Genomic DNA, 17,665 nt, shown 5'->3' with positions numbered 1-17,665 from the left:
GGGAAGAAATGCAGGAGATAAGAAGCCCCGGGTCGATCGACACGCCGAACGAGTGCTCGTCGATTGAAAAGCTCGATCTCGATCTGCCCCGATCGAGATCTCCCCTCGGTCGTGGGAATTCGGTTTCGGAATTTCGGAAACACGCATCTCGCCTGCACGGGGGGTCTAATACTCCCGACTTATCGATATTACTCGCACTTGGGGGGAAAAAAGTAGTTGGACCTAGAGGTCGACGGTAGAACCGCTTCTGGAGTCACCGACCTCTCTACGTGACGCCATTCGACATTTCGGAATTTTCCCAGGGAGGTCTCCGAAATTCTCCCGGAATTACCATCGAACGTACGTTTTTTTAAGGGACTCCTCGGTCCGAGTATAACAATATCGGACGAATGGATTTCGCGATTGAACGCTTTTCGCGAAAATTGGCGAACCTGTATATCCCTTCACTTAGCCAGCCTGTCAATGGCACTTGGCCTACCGACCTAAATCCGCATTTAAGAGCGAAATGCATAAGGAGGGGGCGAACTGGAAAAGGGGGGAGAAAAATACGGGGTCGTTCGATCGGGTTTTCGGAATGTCTCGATAATAGGAACGTATCGATCTCGCGGGATGCGACGAGACATCCTTGAAATTTCGTACAGGCGTGGAGGGAATCGATGCGAAACTCGAAACAACTTAATGCTGGGATAAATGAGATAATTGGATAATGAAATAATACAGAGTAATTAACGAATACGAGGAAAGTGCATTTTAAGGGTCGCGCGACGTATCGGAGCTTTCATGAGGACGGGGCTTATATATGTAATTGCGACTGCGCGCAATCACTGATGGGCTCTTCCGATTAAGATGGACAGGGGTTACTTATGTGGGGAGCTACGTGGGAAGTCTAGGGATGATTGATTCGGGGCACTCGACCTTCTTCGGAAAAGATTGCTTACAGTCGCCTTCCTGATCGAGGGGACCTCGTCGAATGCGATCGGTAAGGGATGTAACGTGACGATGGTATTAAAAAATCTAAATTTCGAGTATTCGAGAGTATCCAAGATACCGACATTATTTTGGACGATGCAAGTCCCACCGTAATATTTTATCTTTCAGGTCTAATGGCACCTTTAAGGTTCTGGGGGGCGAGAATCGAGAAAATGCTGAGTATCGCTGTCCTAAAGGGTTACTTTCCTCGTTAAAAAAAATCCGGTTAATAAATAGTCAAGGTGCCTGAATTATTTTAGGTGGCGGCGGTTTTAGCGTGACAATTTTATCACTGAATTCGTACGATTTGAACGATACCTCGAGAGAATCGAGCGCGAAAAGGACGACGACCGTGGTCCTTAATAAAAATCAATCCCCCAACGTGCCATCCGACATCCGGCGTGGAAACGGATTTCCAGGTCAGAAGGTCACGTTCTCCGTGGGGTGGCATATAAAATCATCGGGGGATGTTTGCGGGCCTTCGTTCCCGGGGCACCTTCCGGCGTTTCCCGGCGGGAAACGCCGGATTTTCTCCCCGGATAAACGCGGACCCTGGAGGCCTCGAAAGGTGCATAGAGAGTCGCATCGATCGCGACTGTCGCCCGGTCCTACTTTACATGCCTTCGTCGACCTCCCAATATCGGCGAAATATCGGCGAAATATCGGCCGACTCTCTACCCGGCATCCCGAAATTCCCGAAATTTATTTTTTTTATTTTTTTTTCCCCAGGCGCCGCAGAATGATTGGATCGACCATTTTCCCTGAAATATTCGACGACGATAGCGACCGTCATACTTGCAATTTTTTATTCCACAAATCCCTGGAGAAATCCGACTAAATGAAAAATTCGAGTAGTCGGAAAGCGAAAACTGTTTCTACGTCTTTCTAGGGGGAAAATAGGATCTCGTGTGCCAAAATAGAGCGCGATTAGATCGGCCATTTTTCCTGGAATATTCTACGACGAGAGCGACCGTACTTGCAATTTTTTATTCCATAACTCCCTGGAGGAATTCGACTAAATGGGAGATTCGAGTCGTCGGAAAGGGAAAAAGTTTTTCTACCCCTTTCTAAGGGGAAAATAGGGCCTCGTGGTCGAAAATTCAGCGTCCCTCAACCCTTCCGTCCTCCTCGAAGGGGATAAAAAAGCCAGGGCCAGTTACAGAGGAATTCCATTAACTCCGTCGCTTTTCTCCACGACCCCCCGGACCGAATACGCCGGGGCCAATTTTACACGTTAATGGATCCGATACACGATCCTGTACCGAATAAGCGTCCGACGAGCATAAAGCCTCCGGCGCTCTTCTGGAATAACGAGTCTCGGTAAAAGGGAGGGAAAAGAGAAAAGGAGCGAAAAAAATTGGAAACGAAACGAATCATCCCCTTAAAAGTGTATATCTCCGCTTTATCTCGCAGCTATCTAATCGTTATCTTTTTTCCCTTCCAGGCCTCTGTATTCGACGAGATCGAACTGACTGACTTGACCTTCGCCGAATGCAGCGTTAGAAACGCCAATCACAGTTTTCAGGTAAAGTTATCGTTAACGCGGATTGTAATTAATTCCCGATTCCGGATGAACGTGGGCGTGGGGTCGTTCGGATTTCGAGGAATATCTGGACTCGGGGAAATTAATAGGCCATCGACCGCAATGGTCCCTTTCTCTCGTGGAGGCACTTTAAATGCAAATTCGAGCTAACTCGAGTTTTGCCGAAAATCCCCTTCTCGGGGTGGAAGGAAATAATGGAGCCCGGGATGGAATGAGCTCGAGAAAGGAAATCTGGCTCCTTTAAATCCCAGGAATTCGGCCGGGGTATCAAAGCGTCGTTAAAGTATGATTAAACCTCGGGGTAGTTCCCTAGAAATCTCACAGGAGAGAAACGCCTTTGTGCGCGAAACGAGCCGCGAACTTCGGCTCGCGATATGGATTCGCAACAGGAAGCCCTCTCGAGACGGGGGAAACGTTTCCTCGTTATAAACCGGAGGCCTCGACAGAGAGGCGAAACAAAGAGATGGATGGATGTATTTCTTGTTAGTGAATGGAGGAAGAAAAAGAAAAGGGAAAAAAAAGGACCTGCCTCCTGTGAGGTTTGAACTCACGACCCCTGGTTTACGAGACCAGTGCTCTACCACTGAGCTAAAGAGGCCCGATGGCTCGAATTGCCGAATTTTCTTTGCTATTCTCCCCACTCCGGAATAAATAAACAAAGATATTCCTTTAATTGTCTTACATTTAACGGCGACTCGCAAATGAGAAAACGAAAGAAAACATTTTCATTATTTAATTCGAACTAATCTTCAAATGCCGGCGAGGATTCGCGCAGAGGGGATGTTGTAAGATGAGCAGGTTCCATGCACCTTAAAAGCCATCTGGCGCAATTCATGTTAATTTATTTTCTGTACAAAGTGTTCGATACGATCTGCGGATAGTGATATCGATATCGATGCTTAATCTTTGGATTTCGATTTAAATGCCGTCGACCTTTAAATCGATGTTGATGATAGAGATCGGAATTGAGGTTAAGCTCGGTGTCGGGCGGGGGCAAATCGTCGGGATGCCTGCGAGACGACAGATGCGGACACGTGTTTTTATGCGAACGGTGAACTCCCGGGAATGTTTGCGATTGACTAGACGAGCAGCGAGATGAGATTTATTAATAAATACGCACCGTGACATGCGCCGTGGGAAATAGGGCACGCGGCGGAGCTCGCTAGAGAAAACTCGGACATCCGATCGCCACTTCCAGCCATTTCCGCCATGTTAAGTTTCGCGGGCTCGATGAACTTTGAAGAGGACTCCTGACTTTCGCGAATTAAGCGAAAGGGCCTCCTCGACTCGGCACGAGTGGTCGGAGTTTGCATTTATATATGTCGTTGTCCGAATCCTTGCTCAAATGCCGCCCAAGCAACAGAGGGCACGCTCCCGGTTTAAGGTACATGGAGAACCTAACCCTACTTTCCGCGCGAGGTTAATGCTTATCCGAGGCGTTAATAGATGACAGAAAATCATCCGTGTCAGTCTTCTGTTCGTTTCCATTATTATTCCGAGAGGTTATTGTCTGACGATTAATTTCATGTGATGACACTTGCAGTGGGTTTACCACATTTCACTGCCGTTATGCTACGATGTTAAGTTATTAATTAAAATGTAAATTCTCCCCTTGCAAATCAATGAAATTAGGTAGATGGTATTCTTTGGAGTTTACAGGAGTTTAACTTGTGGCTCCGTTTCAGGTGATAACTCCTTTTCGGTCGCTGATTCTCTGCGGCGAAAGCAGGCAAGACATGGAGGACTGGTTGAACGCCTTGAGAGCAGCAGGGGAGAGTCGCTCTCAGGGAGACGCGGGAACTGCAGAGATTCTTGGTGGCAATCACAACTGGTATGCTACCAGTCATGCCAGGCCAACGTATTGCAATGTCTGTCGGGATGCATTATATGGTAAGCATTCAATGGTTTCTATAAAAGTATGTTTGATTTTGGTCATTATATTATGAGTCATTAACCAATGTCTATGGTTTATAGGTGTTACGTCTCATGGGTTGAGCTGTGAAGTTTGTAAATACAAAGTGCACAAGAGATGCAGCGCGAAAGCAATAAACAATTGCAAGTGGACCACGTTAGCGTCAATTGGCAAGGACATTATCGAGGACCAAGATGGGGTACATGAGTTTTCATTAAATAAAGTTTTAATCTTAGATACAATGTCTGCAACTTTCGTAAAATTACGTGTTTTAGAATATCTTGATGCCACATCAGTGGATGGAAGGTAACCTACCAGTGTCTTCAAAATGCGTTGTTTGTGACAAAACCTGTGGCTCTGTACTGAGGTATTTATCGGCATCGCTTAGTATTAAAAAAAATGTTCATTAAATATTTTTAACTATTTATTATTTACAGACTTCAAGATTGGAGATGTCTATGGTGCAAAGCCACTGTACACACTGCGTGTAGACCTGCCATAAGTGTCAAGTGCCCGTTAGGACCAGCCAAAGTTAGCGTAGTACCTCCTATCGCATTACATAGTATAGGTAAGCAACTGTTCAATTTTTTTTTAATTTCAATTAAAATTAAATATGCAGTAGTTTAAAAAAAATGTTTACAATTTACAGGTAGCGATGAAGCTTGGGAAGCAGTGAGACCAACTGGTTGCAGTCCACTCCTGGTATTTGTGAACAGTAAATCCGGTGACAATCAAGGCATTAAGTTTCTCAGAAGGTTCAAGCAACTTCTAAATCCTGCGCAAGTGTTCGATCTCATAAAGGGAGGACCAGGACCTGGGTAAGAGTTCTCCCTTTTTATAAATGATATTCAACTTTTTTTTTTTGTATATACTGTTATGGTATTTGATTATACTTGGCAAAAATTCGTTTAATGTCAATGTTCATCTTAGCATCGAGTGCAATTTATTTACCGGTCAAGATAGAATTTTTTTTGAAGTCGGGTCACTTAGTTGGTGCTACATGAATTAAGTTTATGTCGTAAACAGGCTAAGACTGTTTCGACATTTCGACCCATTCCGGATTCTGGTCTGCAGTGGCGACGGATCGGTCGGTTGGGTACTTTCAGAAATCGATCGGTTAGGAATGCACGTGAGTAAAATTAACAGGCAGTTGATCGTCTTCTGTGTCTGCTGTTGCTCCGACTTTTATTTCACTCGTCGTATCAATTTAATTGTCATCTTGCAATTTCCCAGCAAAACTTTTTCTTGTGCTCCAAGTACCTCTTCTTCGGATCTTTATTCTCTCATCCTTTACATTCTTCGGCTTTCTTTTCTCCAACAGAAAATAATGATTCAATGCTACTCTGACGAAATTTTTCTCTTTCCTTTTCTTGACCTTGCATCATGGCCTGATGTACTCTCCTCTGCATGCTCTCTGGCAGTCCTTTGCCATCTTCGCCTTTGTGCTGGTGTGCAGTGCAAAAGATACCAAAACCTTGCGTAGCATGGGGTGTCTCCTTTTTTTCTTTCGTTTCAGATAACTCGAGTATCCGAACTTTATGACCATTTAGTTCTGTTCTAAGGTTAGCTAATTCTCGTTGAAGCCGGTAAGTGCACATTTCGTTTTATTTTTCACGGTTTCGAACAGGACATTTAAATGTTATATTGGGGTTTAGATTACTTCTGAATGTACAGGTTTGATTGGATTATAATCTGATATCAATTTTTCTTACAGAAGCAGTGCCAGGTTGGAGTGCTGCCTCTGGGAACTGGCAACGACTTGGCTCGAGTTCTCGGTTGGGGTGCCTCTTGCGACGATGACACCCATTTACCTCAATTGCTTGAAAAGTACGAGAAGGCTGGCACTAAAATGTTGGATCGCTGGAGTATTATGACCTTTGAGCGTAGCATATCGCTGCCTTGTCCGAAACTCTCCCCGAGTCGAACCGATCCAACATTGGACACCGCGACGATGCACGAGTACGAAGACAGTGTGCTGAATCACATTACCAACATTATACAGTCAGACCAAGAAAATGTCGTAATATCCAGTGCAAAGTGAGTTTACGATCTTCGCAGTACATTAAGTCGAAAGTGTTTCTGACCTAACTTCTTTGTGCAGAGTTCTGTGTGAAACGGTGAAAGAGTTTGCAAGGCGCTTACTAGAGGCTAGCATGAATACCGGGGACCAGCAGCTGGGAGATAAGTCCGAAGTACTTCGGCAGAAATTGGATCTGCTTTTAGAAACTCTCCGTCGAGAGGAAAATTATCTGTCCGACAACAACGAAGAAATAGAGGAACATGGAACGTCGAGCAACAATGCACAGGACCAAGAGAAAGGCTCCCTGGAAAAGCCCGAGAAGGACTTGTCAAACTTGAAGCGGGTTCGAAAGAGAAAAACCTTCATCGAAAGAGAAGCAGTGGTATCGAGGTCTGGTGTCTCCTCTTTCATTAATCCCTTTTTTAAGAGTCAGAATTACAATATTGATAGTTTATTGCTAAACCTAGATTTTTCTCCCTCTTAGAGCAAACAGTTTGAAGAGAGCTATCAGAATACTTGTACAGCACACCGAGACAGCTATCGACGAACAAAACAGCTCAACGGATGGAAGGCGATCGGATGGGGTACCTCATGTAATGATAACTTCAGAGGACTCTTCGACCGCGAACAATGTGAACGGTAAACATGAAACTGGAGTAGTACTATCTTAATACTTACGATAAACTGTCATCGATGGATAAGAACCTATTGACCATCGAACGCATTGTCTGAAATATTTTTCCAAAGAGTAGTCTGATATTTACTCGTACATTTGGAAATTAGCTTCAGGTAGGAAAGGCCTACTGGACATTCTGGGCTTGCAGTCCAGTAACGTAGAGAGCATGGAGACGATGCTGACAGTAGAATCGGAGAGCAGCAACTATGCCTCGCCATGCCCTAGCCCGACACCCAATCTGACATCTTTGAGTCCGATGCCAGATTTAAGGAGGGATTCTCAAGCCGAAGAAATGTTGACATTGCCCGCACCCGATGGCTTTGCTGACAGCAGACGAAACAGTTCCAACCTACCGCAGGAGTATGTTCAAGCTCTGCAAAAGAAATTTTGCTACGCAGGTCAGCAGAAATGATAATAATTTAATTTTCTTTCTTCAAGGCCCTTCGCTTTCGAAGAACAAGTAGCGGAAGCTGCGAACATCTTATGTCAGGATCCTCAAGTTACTGGACCAAAGGAGGAGAGACGACCCTCGGAACCCGTGCAGGTTGAAACCACGTCCGACATCCAAGTGACCGTAACCGCTACCACGTTGGACACTAGTTCACCATCAGATGACACTACCATGCAAGACACGATGATCTCACCTGACACCGAGTCGATAAATTCGCGTAACGTCTCACCGGAGTGTGCAAGAAAATCAGAATGCTGTACCAGAGCGGGATTGTCGCGTGGAAGCTGCACCAATAGTATCGTCAGCTCCGACAGCACGGTGTCCGATACCCTCGACTCGAAGAGCATGGTGAAGAATAGCGAGAGCGAGATTGGTAAGCGTATTGTCAACATCTGTATCGTCTACTAATATCACAGTTGAGAGACTTTGGGTCCACTTGATGGCTAGATTAGTGGACGCCTCGTTTAACCGAATGATTTTCTCTAACGCTTTGCAGGTCACATAGACAGCGACATTCTGGACACGACAAAGCGGTCCGACAGCTCAGAGATCGGGCACATAGACTCTCCGGAAAATTCGGACGTCTGTCCCAGCGACATGCAGAACTCCGAGAGCATCATCGACGACCTGAGCTCGTTGGGCCAAGACTTGATTAGCACGATGCTCGGTGAGAAGTACGATTCGGTCAGGGAATGTCTGATATCGGACCAGGTCGAGAAGCCGAAGAAGTACTGCAGTCTGGCTCAGTTTGTTGAGGGGAACGACATCGCGAGGAGATCGTTTAAAAGGCCGGCCAAGACTCTCATCAGGGAGAATGAGGTTAGGTTAAGAATGAAGTTAGCTGATTTGTATATTATTATTTTCACGGAGATTTCATATCTAGATCGAGTGGAAGCAGAAAATCCTGGGGTCTAGCGTGGCAGGATTCAAGTCACCTTCGATAGAGTCTCTCAACTTCAAGGCGCCAAAGGAGGAGAAGACCTCTGACGTGCTCGGTCCAGTTTGCTGCTTCACGGTAACATCGGAAAGCACTCCGGAAAATAAAAAGTCTACGAACTTTCCGCCGACTATTAGGGTCATCGTTGACCCACCCAGTCCGTCGATGTCGATAAAGAGTTATCACGAAACAGATATTGGTTACAAGTTGGAACCTCCATGGCGACGTTACAGCGGTGGAACGATGGAGAAGTGTAAGTTATATAAATGGAAACGAAACATGTAACATGTTCACAATTATATGTATGTATATATATATTTTGCTTTGATCAGTGAGTGTCGAACTACCAGACACTGGCTGTTCTCCGCAAGCTACCAGGCGAATTAGCAGCGGGAGCCTTCTGAAAGCATCCGAGGTCGTCTCCTTGGCAGCCAGTGCAGCGAAACTAGGTGGTTCGAACCTTAGTCTTCGGCACGAACGTGCAAAATCGGTGGACAAAACCGAAGATGTCAAGAAGCTTCCGATAATCAACCCCCTGGTTCAACTTCCCATGTGGCCGAGTCAGTAAAATCGTTTAATCTCTCTTTATGATGACCCTGAGTCTTCGGAGTTTAATATTTCAACGTCTTTTGCAGATGTCAGCAGAGGCGCAGGTCTTATTAGCCAAGCACTCCTTGCAAATGCAGATGCACTGTGTGCAGCGGTGTCTCCACTCATGGATCCGGATGAAAGCCTGATGTATGTCCACGCCAAAAATCCTTTGTAAAATGAAAACTCTTCAAATTGAAGGAAATACACGTTGCCTACTTTTACAGGGAAGGATACTTCGAGCGCTGCGTCATGAACAATTATTTTGGCATTGGGATTGACGCAAAAATAAGTCTCGATTTTCACCACAAGCGTGAGGAACATCCGGAGAAGTGTCGATCGCGCGCCAAAAATTACATGTGGTATGGAGTCCTGGGCTCGAAACAGTGGCTTCAAAAAACCTACAAAAATTTAGAACAACGAGTACAGTTAGAGTGCGATGGTCAAAGAATACCGTTGCCTTCGTTGCAAGGAATCGTGGTACTGAACATACCGAGGTACGTTCAGTTCAACGACTAGAACTTACAAAGTTTGAAAGGTTTGGATAATCTTTAAATGATAATTTTCAAACGATAAAAATATATTTCCAGTTTCATGGGTGGCACTAATTTCTGGGGTGGCACGAAAGAAGGTGATCTGTTTCTGGCTCCATCCTTCGATGACAGAATTTTGGAAGTAGTTGCAGTTTTTGGCTCGGTTCAGATGGCAGCTTCGAGGCTTATTAATTTGCAACATCACAGGATAGCGCAGTGTCAAACTGTCCAAATTAATATTTTGGGCGAGGAAGGAGTGCCTATACAAGTCGATGGTGAAGCTTGGGTCCAACCACCTGGTATCATTCGGATCATTCATAAGAATCGAATGCAAATGCTCTATAGAAATCGAGTAAGCGTTCGATCTTTCCTATGACATTTTTACCAGCAGCGTGTAGAGCTTCTCAAATAACTGGTCGATTATTTTAGGCACTTGAAACTTCGTTGCGAGCATGGGAAGAGAAACAAAGAAGTACGATATCTGCAGTGTCTCAGTCGACATCAACACTGAGCAGTGCATCGCAGTCTAACTCTCGGTCTCAGCTTCAGCTAGAAGGAAGATCCTCTCATCTAAGTGAAGAAGAGCATGGCATATTGCTAGGATTCATCGAAGTCGTCACCACGCTTGTAAAGTGGGTGAAACTGCTAATCATATCGCATCCAAGTTTAGAACCTGATTTGTACCAGATTGCTGGAAGAACTGCCTTTGCACTCGAGAAGGTTCATCCCGATGGAAAAATACTAGAAGGGGTAATTTTTATAATAATTTCATAGCCGTGATAATCTGCAACTAATTTTCATCTTCTATTTTTACAGCCCAGTTTAAGACCAGTCGTTACGGAGTTGGTTTCATGTTCAAGACAACTGTACGAAGAGTCGTGTGAACTTCTTCGAGATAAAGGACATAATTTGGTAAATAAATATTGCTTCTATCGGGGAAACACGTTGCCATCGGCATTTTTAATTAATAAATCTATTCTATAAATTGTACAGAGACTACGAGAGGACTTGGAGAGCAAACTGTCTCTGTCGCTAGCTGCCATGGAACAAGAACTTCGGAAATGTGTCTTCGACGAAGGAGGAAATGGTCTGGTGTATCTTCAGAGCGCCTCAACGGATGATCAGGTAGAAGTCATTCTTTCCTTAAATTTAACTTTCCTTTTGCGTTTCTTGACTGCTTTCTTGTTATTTACCTCTTCGATCCTATTTCCTCCTCTGTATCTGGCTCCATGTCTGTGTGAAATTCAGATCATCAAGAACTTCGCATGTGCGTTTAACGATGATATAATTTGCGGGCCTGTCACTTTACAAATTAATCTAAAATATCTGAAATGTAATTAATTAAACCTCCCGTACTTTGTTTCGGATTGACCGAGTGCTCAATCCTGTTGCTGGTAATTTGCTTTCATACATCTTATGCAGCCCATCTAGAGTCTTGTTGTAGCACTGGAGTACTTGCTTCCAATAAGGTAGCCTCGATGAGGAACTTTAGCGAATTCGCACTTAGGAAATCGGTAAACGTAACGAACGTTGTAAGTGGTTTGTAACCTCCCATTTTCTTACTCCGTAGTGATGCGTACAACCTGCTTGGTCCTTCCTATACAACGTAGTTAGAAACCTCACTACGTCAGTTGTTGTCTCTTGTTACTTCCCGACGTAAATTCTTCGCTTGACCTAAGTAACTCGAGATTGACACCTAATCTCAACTGAAAGCAAGCTCGATCCGATTGCCATTAGAGAAGTCTCGTTATCACCTTGATTAGGAGCTGTTCTATCGCATGTTAGCTGCGGCTCCCAGGCGTCTCGATCCCACTAACCAAAACTAACCCAATTAACCGAGGTCTTAACTCTTCGTCCGCAGGCTGACAAAAAGAATCGTCACCGAGGCTTGTTCTGGTTAAAGTTTCGTCGCTCTGGAGGGAGTTCAGCGAATCACCCTGCAAAGGAGCAGGTCACGACTTGGGGGGTCCAGGAAGTTTGCCACTGGCTGGAGGGACTGCAGCTGGGCGAGTACACCGACAAATTTATCTCCCACGATATTCGAGGTAGAGAATTACTCACTTTGGCGAGAAGAGACCTCAAGGAGCTCGGAATCACAAAGGTGGGTCACGTGAAACGGATCCTGCAAGCAATCCACGATCTGAACAATTGAGGGGATCGACATCGTATCGTGTACCGATCCTGCATACTACCGATCTCGACAACCAAAAGCTACAAAGGAACCTCACGATGACAGAATTGTAACTCCAGTGCCAAAATCTCAGTGGCTGCGGCAACGCCCAGGAATGGACCTCGTCTTTGTATCGTCGAAAGACCAGCTAAATCGGAGCAACACGACAGATATTGCGATGCCTTCTACCTTGACGAGGCGACTTCTTCGAACTAGGGAAAGCACTTGCCACTGGCAATAACATCGATACGTGGTGTATCGAAGCGATATGTACAAATCAAGCTTTTTCAGCGGAGAAAAGGATAGGAAGGAAAACTCGGCAGCTTCGCCGTAAAGCAAAGGATGAGATCGTCCCGAAATTCAGCGCGTAATCGTTTCTCCTGTGACTAGTGAGTACTGATGATGTTACGGTATCTTCTACCGAGCAGGGTACCATAACCTTGCTTATGCTAACTCATCTACATCGCCTATTCCACTTTGTTGGCATAGTCAGAGTTTAGAACCACAGGTTCTCGTTGATCTTAGGCACCGTCCGAGTGCGTGATCTCTTTGTTGCATATCAGCGTTCCCTGCATCGGCACAAAGGCAGTTATGATAGCTCGAAAGTTAGCAAAGACATTGATATAATTAAGGTTTAGTTCCTTTTGCGTCTTCAAAGCTGTTTATTATCTCTTTTGGCTTTCACCTATGTATTTATTCCTACGGACATAGTTTCCCTTCAAACTTTCACCCTCCATCTCTCTCCTGATGTTAACCGTTTAACTAGAGAGTCGAGGCCCTGTTTATTATACAAAGAGAGTTGTCGGTAAGTCGTAGAATAATTTCAAACTTCGGATTATTAACGCGACCCTTCTTTGGATAGCTCGGTTCAAGTTGGACTTCGAGCTCCACGTAAGTGCAATCTCAGAGAGAAGCTCATAACTGCTTCGCTAATACCACCGTTAAGGTACTCCTAGGGGCAAGGAAACCTAGCATTAAATTCTCAAATCTTCCCGACTCGTAATTTTAAGACGTTCGTACTTTTAAGAATAATTAGCCGGTAGGCTCACTAGATCCTGATCGATTTTTTGAACCGTCTCTTGATCCGACGATTCTAAGGAAACCATTTTCATGCGTCTCGTTCCAGGTTTGAGCTTGACAGCTGTCTTGCAACGTCTTGATTTCCCTTGGAAACTGAGCATTACATTTTTCTTATCCTCCATCACAGAGTATTAACGATAAGAACCACCGATTGCACCGGATTAATCCACCCAACCAAAGACCAGTCTTTTGAGCGAGGTCAAATGTTCTTGCAAGAGGGTTGCCAAGCTCGACGGTTGTTGTAGCTCTTAGTCTTTTTTATGAATCTCCAGTATTGTAGATATTAGCTAGCTATACGAGTACATAGGAACATAGAAGTATTTATCTAGCTCGGGCACGATCGAATGTTTAACGTTTCTATCGAATCGATCCAAGGAAGCAAATTTAGATTAGGTCGTAGGGCTGTCAAAAGACAGGAAACCGGGGAGCGGCTGACTTCGCGGGAGTCGAAAACAAAGACGAGCAATCAAACGACGGCGCAATAAAGAAACAGTATTTTTCTCTAGTGGGCTTTCCGAGCCTTTCAACGGCCACGGGGAAAAAAAAAAGAGGCGGTATTTTCCGGAACTTCCTTTAGACGGTCTGTTCCCAGGGTCATTCGAGGATCTTTAAAACCAGGTACACGTTTTATCCGATATTCAAGTCGTCCCTCACGAGTTACAATAATACCACGTCACGGGTACATTTGTTGCTTATGAAAATGTTGAGCCAAAGGGTTGACGGTGTACAGAGCTTAATTCGAAGTCTAATCCGAGGATTGTTACTAAGAGGTGCCGAGTGGATATCGTACTCGTAAATAGGAAGAGCCTTCGCATCTTTGCTATAACGTTACGTGCACTAAAGTGCCTAAATGTATACTCATAATATCTCTCCGCTTAAGACACTCTTACGATGAACGATTGCAAGAAACGAAGCAGGTTTCCTTCCAATTGTTTGGATTTTCTCACTCATCCATTGCGTTCTTCCTTAGGCAATCCTTGCGTTACAAATTCTAGGCACTATCGATCGGTGGCGGAATAGAAAAAAAAATAGAAAAGTACGTGCAAAGTACACCTCGATTACCCTGCAAGTGATTCAGATTATGGTCTTCGAAGTATCTCGAGTATCGGACGGTGAATTGTATCGGTGAAGAAGAAAAACCCACAGAGCCGCAAATCCAGTTTCCGCGAGAGAACGAACAAGAGAATCTGCAAGTGACCTTATTTACGTCTACATTTGGCTTCGAGATCTCCGGGAATTCGTGACATAGTCGACAGTCTCGCTGACGGAAAATGTACGGAACCTTTGTCGTATGTAAGTCATCGAAGATTTCCGGTACTTCCCTCGATTGAAAAGTGGGGAAACGCTCCGGATTTTGGATTTTTGGGATTTCCGCGATCTAAACTGCTCTACACTGTTAGAAAAAAAAATATATGTATATATATATATGTATAATTTTATAACGTCTTTTCGAAGGTTTATTCAGACATGGTATCTTGTAACGCACCTTTAAGACTTATGGTGTCTTAACTTTCCTACGCAATTTCCCGAAGACTATAAATTCATTTGGAAATTTTGTAATGCATACCGAATCGCTGTCGAGGCGTCGAATTTATGGTTTTATTACAACCTCGTGTACCGAAAGTGGATACTTTTAACAGTGTAGAGCACGCGTCGGAAACGGAAGACATCGCCTCGCAATAAGGCCGATTTTCTAAGCAAGTATGTATATCGACACAACCGCACCAACCGTAGGGTCCCTTTAAGCGACCCTCCGATCCCAGTTGTAATACGAACCAAAGAGACCTTAGCCGATACACTTCGTCTATAAAGTTGTTAATTCTTACAGTTACACGTATACATTAATTATATATTAACGTAGAGATGTAAGCGCTACAGGGGCGAGGCGTCCGGTCAGGAAATTAGGAAACTAATTTCCCGTCAGGCTGCGTTATCAGATTTGTAGTTACTACTTTAAGGTCGCCGCAAAGTGTGGGGCTCGAACGCTTTTACCTACGGATCGATAGAATTCCACCCAGAATTTCATTTACTCAGAGCCGGATATTCTTTTGAACGGTGTCAGCGACATTTTTATTTCCGTGATGGTTCCATGCAACGAAAACGCCACGATTTGACGAAGTAGCTTTGAATTCTCGCCGTTTGCCTCCGAGGCGAGAAAGAACCAAGAGTTTCGTTGCAACACTATAGGAAACGCGTTCGAGGGCTCCGGGAAGGAGGAAGATAAAGTAACTCTTGCCTTTTCTATATAATAATATATAATAATATATAATAATACTTCTTAACCGTAAAGACACCTCAGCGTCCCTATTTAAGAGGATGTGAAAGTGGCATCCGAAAAGTCAATTGTTCGTGAAACTTATTGCACAAACTGGGTGTACCAAATCGTTTCAAACTTCACAACGTAAATGTAGAGGCTATAAGGAAGGTCCTGACCCTCGTGAAATTTCGTTTTCTATAAAAAATGTTAAGAATACCTATGAAGAAATTAAAAAAAAAAATTGAAATTTCATGGGTGTCGGTTCCTTAATGCTTCCACGTTCACGTTATAAAGTTTGAAACGATTCGGCGCACGCAGTTCGGGGAAAAGTTATGAAACTTTTATGAAAACGAGACCTCTGACGGCACTTTTACGTCGCCTTAATGCTCGGACTATTGTAAATATCTTGTGACGCAAAGTCACTTCGAGAAGGCCTTTACGTCCTCGACGTAAAGCCGGCTCAAAAGTGCTCTCCCATAAAATAAGCTCTACCTTCCAGGATCTCTACGACTGAGTATATCGACTAGGGCCGTTCTACGTCTATTCCTCGGTTTTTCTCTATTTTTTTTCTCTCTTCGTCACCTCTTACCAAAGAATGGTCACGTCGAACGCCCCTAGCCCGCCACTTGTGTATTATACATTTAATCGTATTAAGATTTCCCGATTGCATCGATCGGTCCTATATTCTAAACCGAGAGACGAGTGGCTCGTATGTTACGCCTCTATCTTCCTAGAACCCCCGTTGTTTCAAGTTATAAGTCCCGAGCTTGAGGACGCCATTTTGGACAGATTTTTCAACGTCCCCTTTAACTAGGATTAATCCCGGCTAATATTAACGAGGGCATTTAGAGAACGCAGGATTTTAAGGGAGTCGGGATAAAGATTTAACTGGGACGTTTTACGGTGAAATGGTTTTTAATTAGGATGGTTTTCGTTTCGTCGTTACACCTCTCTAGTCTGTCCTTGTAGCGAGAATACGGCCGATAGTTGACGCGATTTGCCTTATTCCCTTTTGACTTACGATTAACCTAACCGATAAGAGACGTTCACTGAGGAGACCTAGCGGTATAGCGCACTCACGTGTTTCGAATCGTCCTTGCACACTTTACCAAATAGTTTTTAGATATATTCCTAATGTCTAACGATAAGGAGGGTGCGTCGATTAGGGGAATTCCAAGTCGACGTCTCTCGTGAAAACGAAGAATGCTGAATGGACCTCGAGATCTGGTCGGGACGAACCGCGTTTCCTGTTTCTCCTTATCTAAGGAGAGACCGCATCCCTGGATTGTGATAAACGGAAGCAAGTTGTTGATCCATTTGAAAAAGCAGTATTTATGTCGAGGTTTCTCTTCATTGTTGCGTTCATTGGAGTCAATTGGAGCCACGATGAGGTAGCGAAACGTTGAGGCATGTTTAGTTGAATTATCGGCAGGGCAAGGCATTCAGCAGTCTTCACCGACCTGTGCAGTATTGCGGTATTTAACGTAGAGTCGTAAGTTCTCTCGGATAGACGATCTTCGTGTCTAGGACGAGGTAATACCGGACACGTGATTAACGAAACGCGTTATTAAATAAAAGGGAAACAGGTGCGAGATCTTTTAGTCATTCCAGCTCGGAGCAAAGCCATCGGGCCGGTCGTTGTCGAATTTGTTGCACCTGATTTGATAAGAGTCCAGGAGGGGTCGACGAATTTTCGACAACGAGCCGCCGAGGGCGATGAAATAATTTACATTTGGAGGATTCTGTGATAACTAATTAATACAGTAATGTAAAGCCCGACGCCGTAGCGCGCTCGTTATCGTTATTCCGTGATATTTTGTCGTCTCGAGTCTTATTTAAATGTATTCCCTTATCGGTGTATGTCGTTGTTAAGTCTCCTTCGTGCAGTCGAGTTTTGCGGCGAAATCCTCGAGGTGAATTCTCAGCGGTACAAATTCAAGCTCGGTTCTCTTAGGTCGGCTGGGAAGTTCTCGTTAAACGTCAAATATTCGGAAAATATTTTGCGCTAGGCATTGAATTGACTGTTTTTTGCACGATTCTGAAAATGTAAGCACTTTACGTGTTAATTAGAACTGTATATCGGCAGTTGCGCTTCGTAGCTAATAATATTTTACTCCGATCGATTTCTTAGTGTCGAGACTCAAGAGGGAGTCTTCAAACTTTGTGCGAATCTCAAATGACTGTACGCTTTATTTGTTCTCGTGTCTCTTCGATAACTTTACTGTCAGTTCTGAGTAACTTTCTTTATTCGCCTGTTAAATGGAAGTTACACCGCCCTGAACATCCGTGATTTCACTGTTGAATATTTTTCAAGTACCACCGATGTCAAATTATTTTATAATTATAACGAGCCAATAGACGCTAAGCTATATTTAAAGATCAATATTTTTTTATGCGGTTTACTGAAAACATCTGCCCTTAAACTTATGCATTTTTGTATCGGACAAACGAAGCAGGTTCAACGATTAGAGAACGAGGGAAACTTGGGACCGAGATGAAACGTGATAATGGTTCAATTTTAATTCAATC

At 44.2% G+C, this 17,665-nt stretch overlaps 1 protein-coding gene and 1 non-coding gene across 6 annotated transcripts in view; one reads left to right on the top strand and one right to left on the bottom strand.

Moving 5' to 3' along the window:
• The window catches only part of LOC105698649 (diacylglycerol kinase eta), a 29,367-nt gene extending 14,061 nt beyond the window's left edge, over window positions 1-15,306 (top strand). Inside the window, exons 4-26 of one of the 5 annotated variants that reach the window (XM_012423081.1) lie at window positions 2,414-2,494; window positions 4,198-4,402; window positions 4,487-4,623; window positions 4,700-4,791; window positions 4,862-4,992; window positions 5,074-5,242; window positions 5,451-5,553; window positions 6,008-6,010; window positions 6,139-6,461; window positions 6,526-6,834; window positions 6,929-7,083; window positions 7,228-7,480; window positions 7,559-7,944; window positions 8,077-8,390; window positions 8,455-8,761; window positions 8,841-9,068; window positions 9,144-9,246; window positions 9,324-9,593; window positions 9,687-9,981; window positions 10,059-10,379; window positions 10,446-10,541; window positions 10,623-10,754; window positions 11,491-15,306. In XM_012423081.1, coding sequence (XP_012278504.1) covers window positions 2,414-2,494; window positions 4,198-4,402; window positions 4,487-4,623; window positions 4,700-4,791; window positions 4,862-4,992; window positions 5,074-5,242; window positions 5,451-5,553; window positions 6,008-6,010; window positions 6,139-6,461; window positions 6,526-6,834; window positions 6,929-7,083; window positions 7,228-7,480; window positions 7,559-7,944; window positions 8,077-8,390; window positions 8,455-8,761; window positions 8,841-9,068; window positions 9,144-9,246; window positions 9,324-9,593; window positions 9,687-9,981; window positions 10,059-10,379; window positions 10,446-10,541; window positions 10,623-10,754; window positions 11,491-11,781 — 4,704 coding nt within the window. In that variant the 3' untranslated portion in view covers window positions 11,782-15,306. Of the gene's footprint in view, window positions 1-2,413; window positions 2,495-3,382; window positions 3,897-4,197; window positions 4,403-4,486; window positions 4,624-4,699; window positions 4,792-4,861; window positions 4,993-5,073; window positions 5,243-5,450; window positions 5,554-6,007; window positions 6,011-6,138; window positions 6,462-6,525; window positions 6,835-6,928; window positions 7,084-7,227; window positions 7,481-7,558; window positions 7,945-8,067; window positions 8,391-8,454; window positions 8,762-8,840; window positions 9,069-9,143; window positions 9,247-9,323; window positions 9,594-9,686; window positions 9,982-10,058; window positions 10,380-10,445; window positions 10,542-10,622; window positions 10,755-11,490 lie in introns of those variants that run through there. The other 4 variants (XM_012423082.1, XM_012423077.1, XM_012423083.1 and 1 more) reach the window with 4 other exon arrangements.
• On the bottom strand, window positions 3,039-3,110 carry Trnat-cgu. Its single transcript has one exon. It is a non-coding gene; the product is annotated as a tRNA-Thr (tRNA).
• Window positions 15,307-17,665: the final 2,359 nt, after the last annotated feature.

This window comes from Orussus abietinus, unplaced genomic scaffold (assembly GCF_000612105.2).
Source record: "Orussus abietinus isolate OABI.00-Male unplaced genomic scaffold, Oabi_2.0 scaffold31, whole genome shotgun sequence".
NCBI classification, from domain to species: Eukaryota; Metazoa; Arthropoda; class Insecta; order Hymenoptera; family Orussidae; genus Orussus; species Orussus abietinus.
Note: the sequence above shows the minus strand (reverse complement) of the source record. Positions and strands in the feature narration are given on the sequence as shown.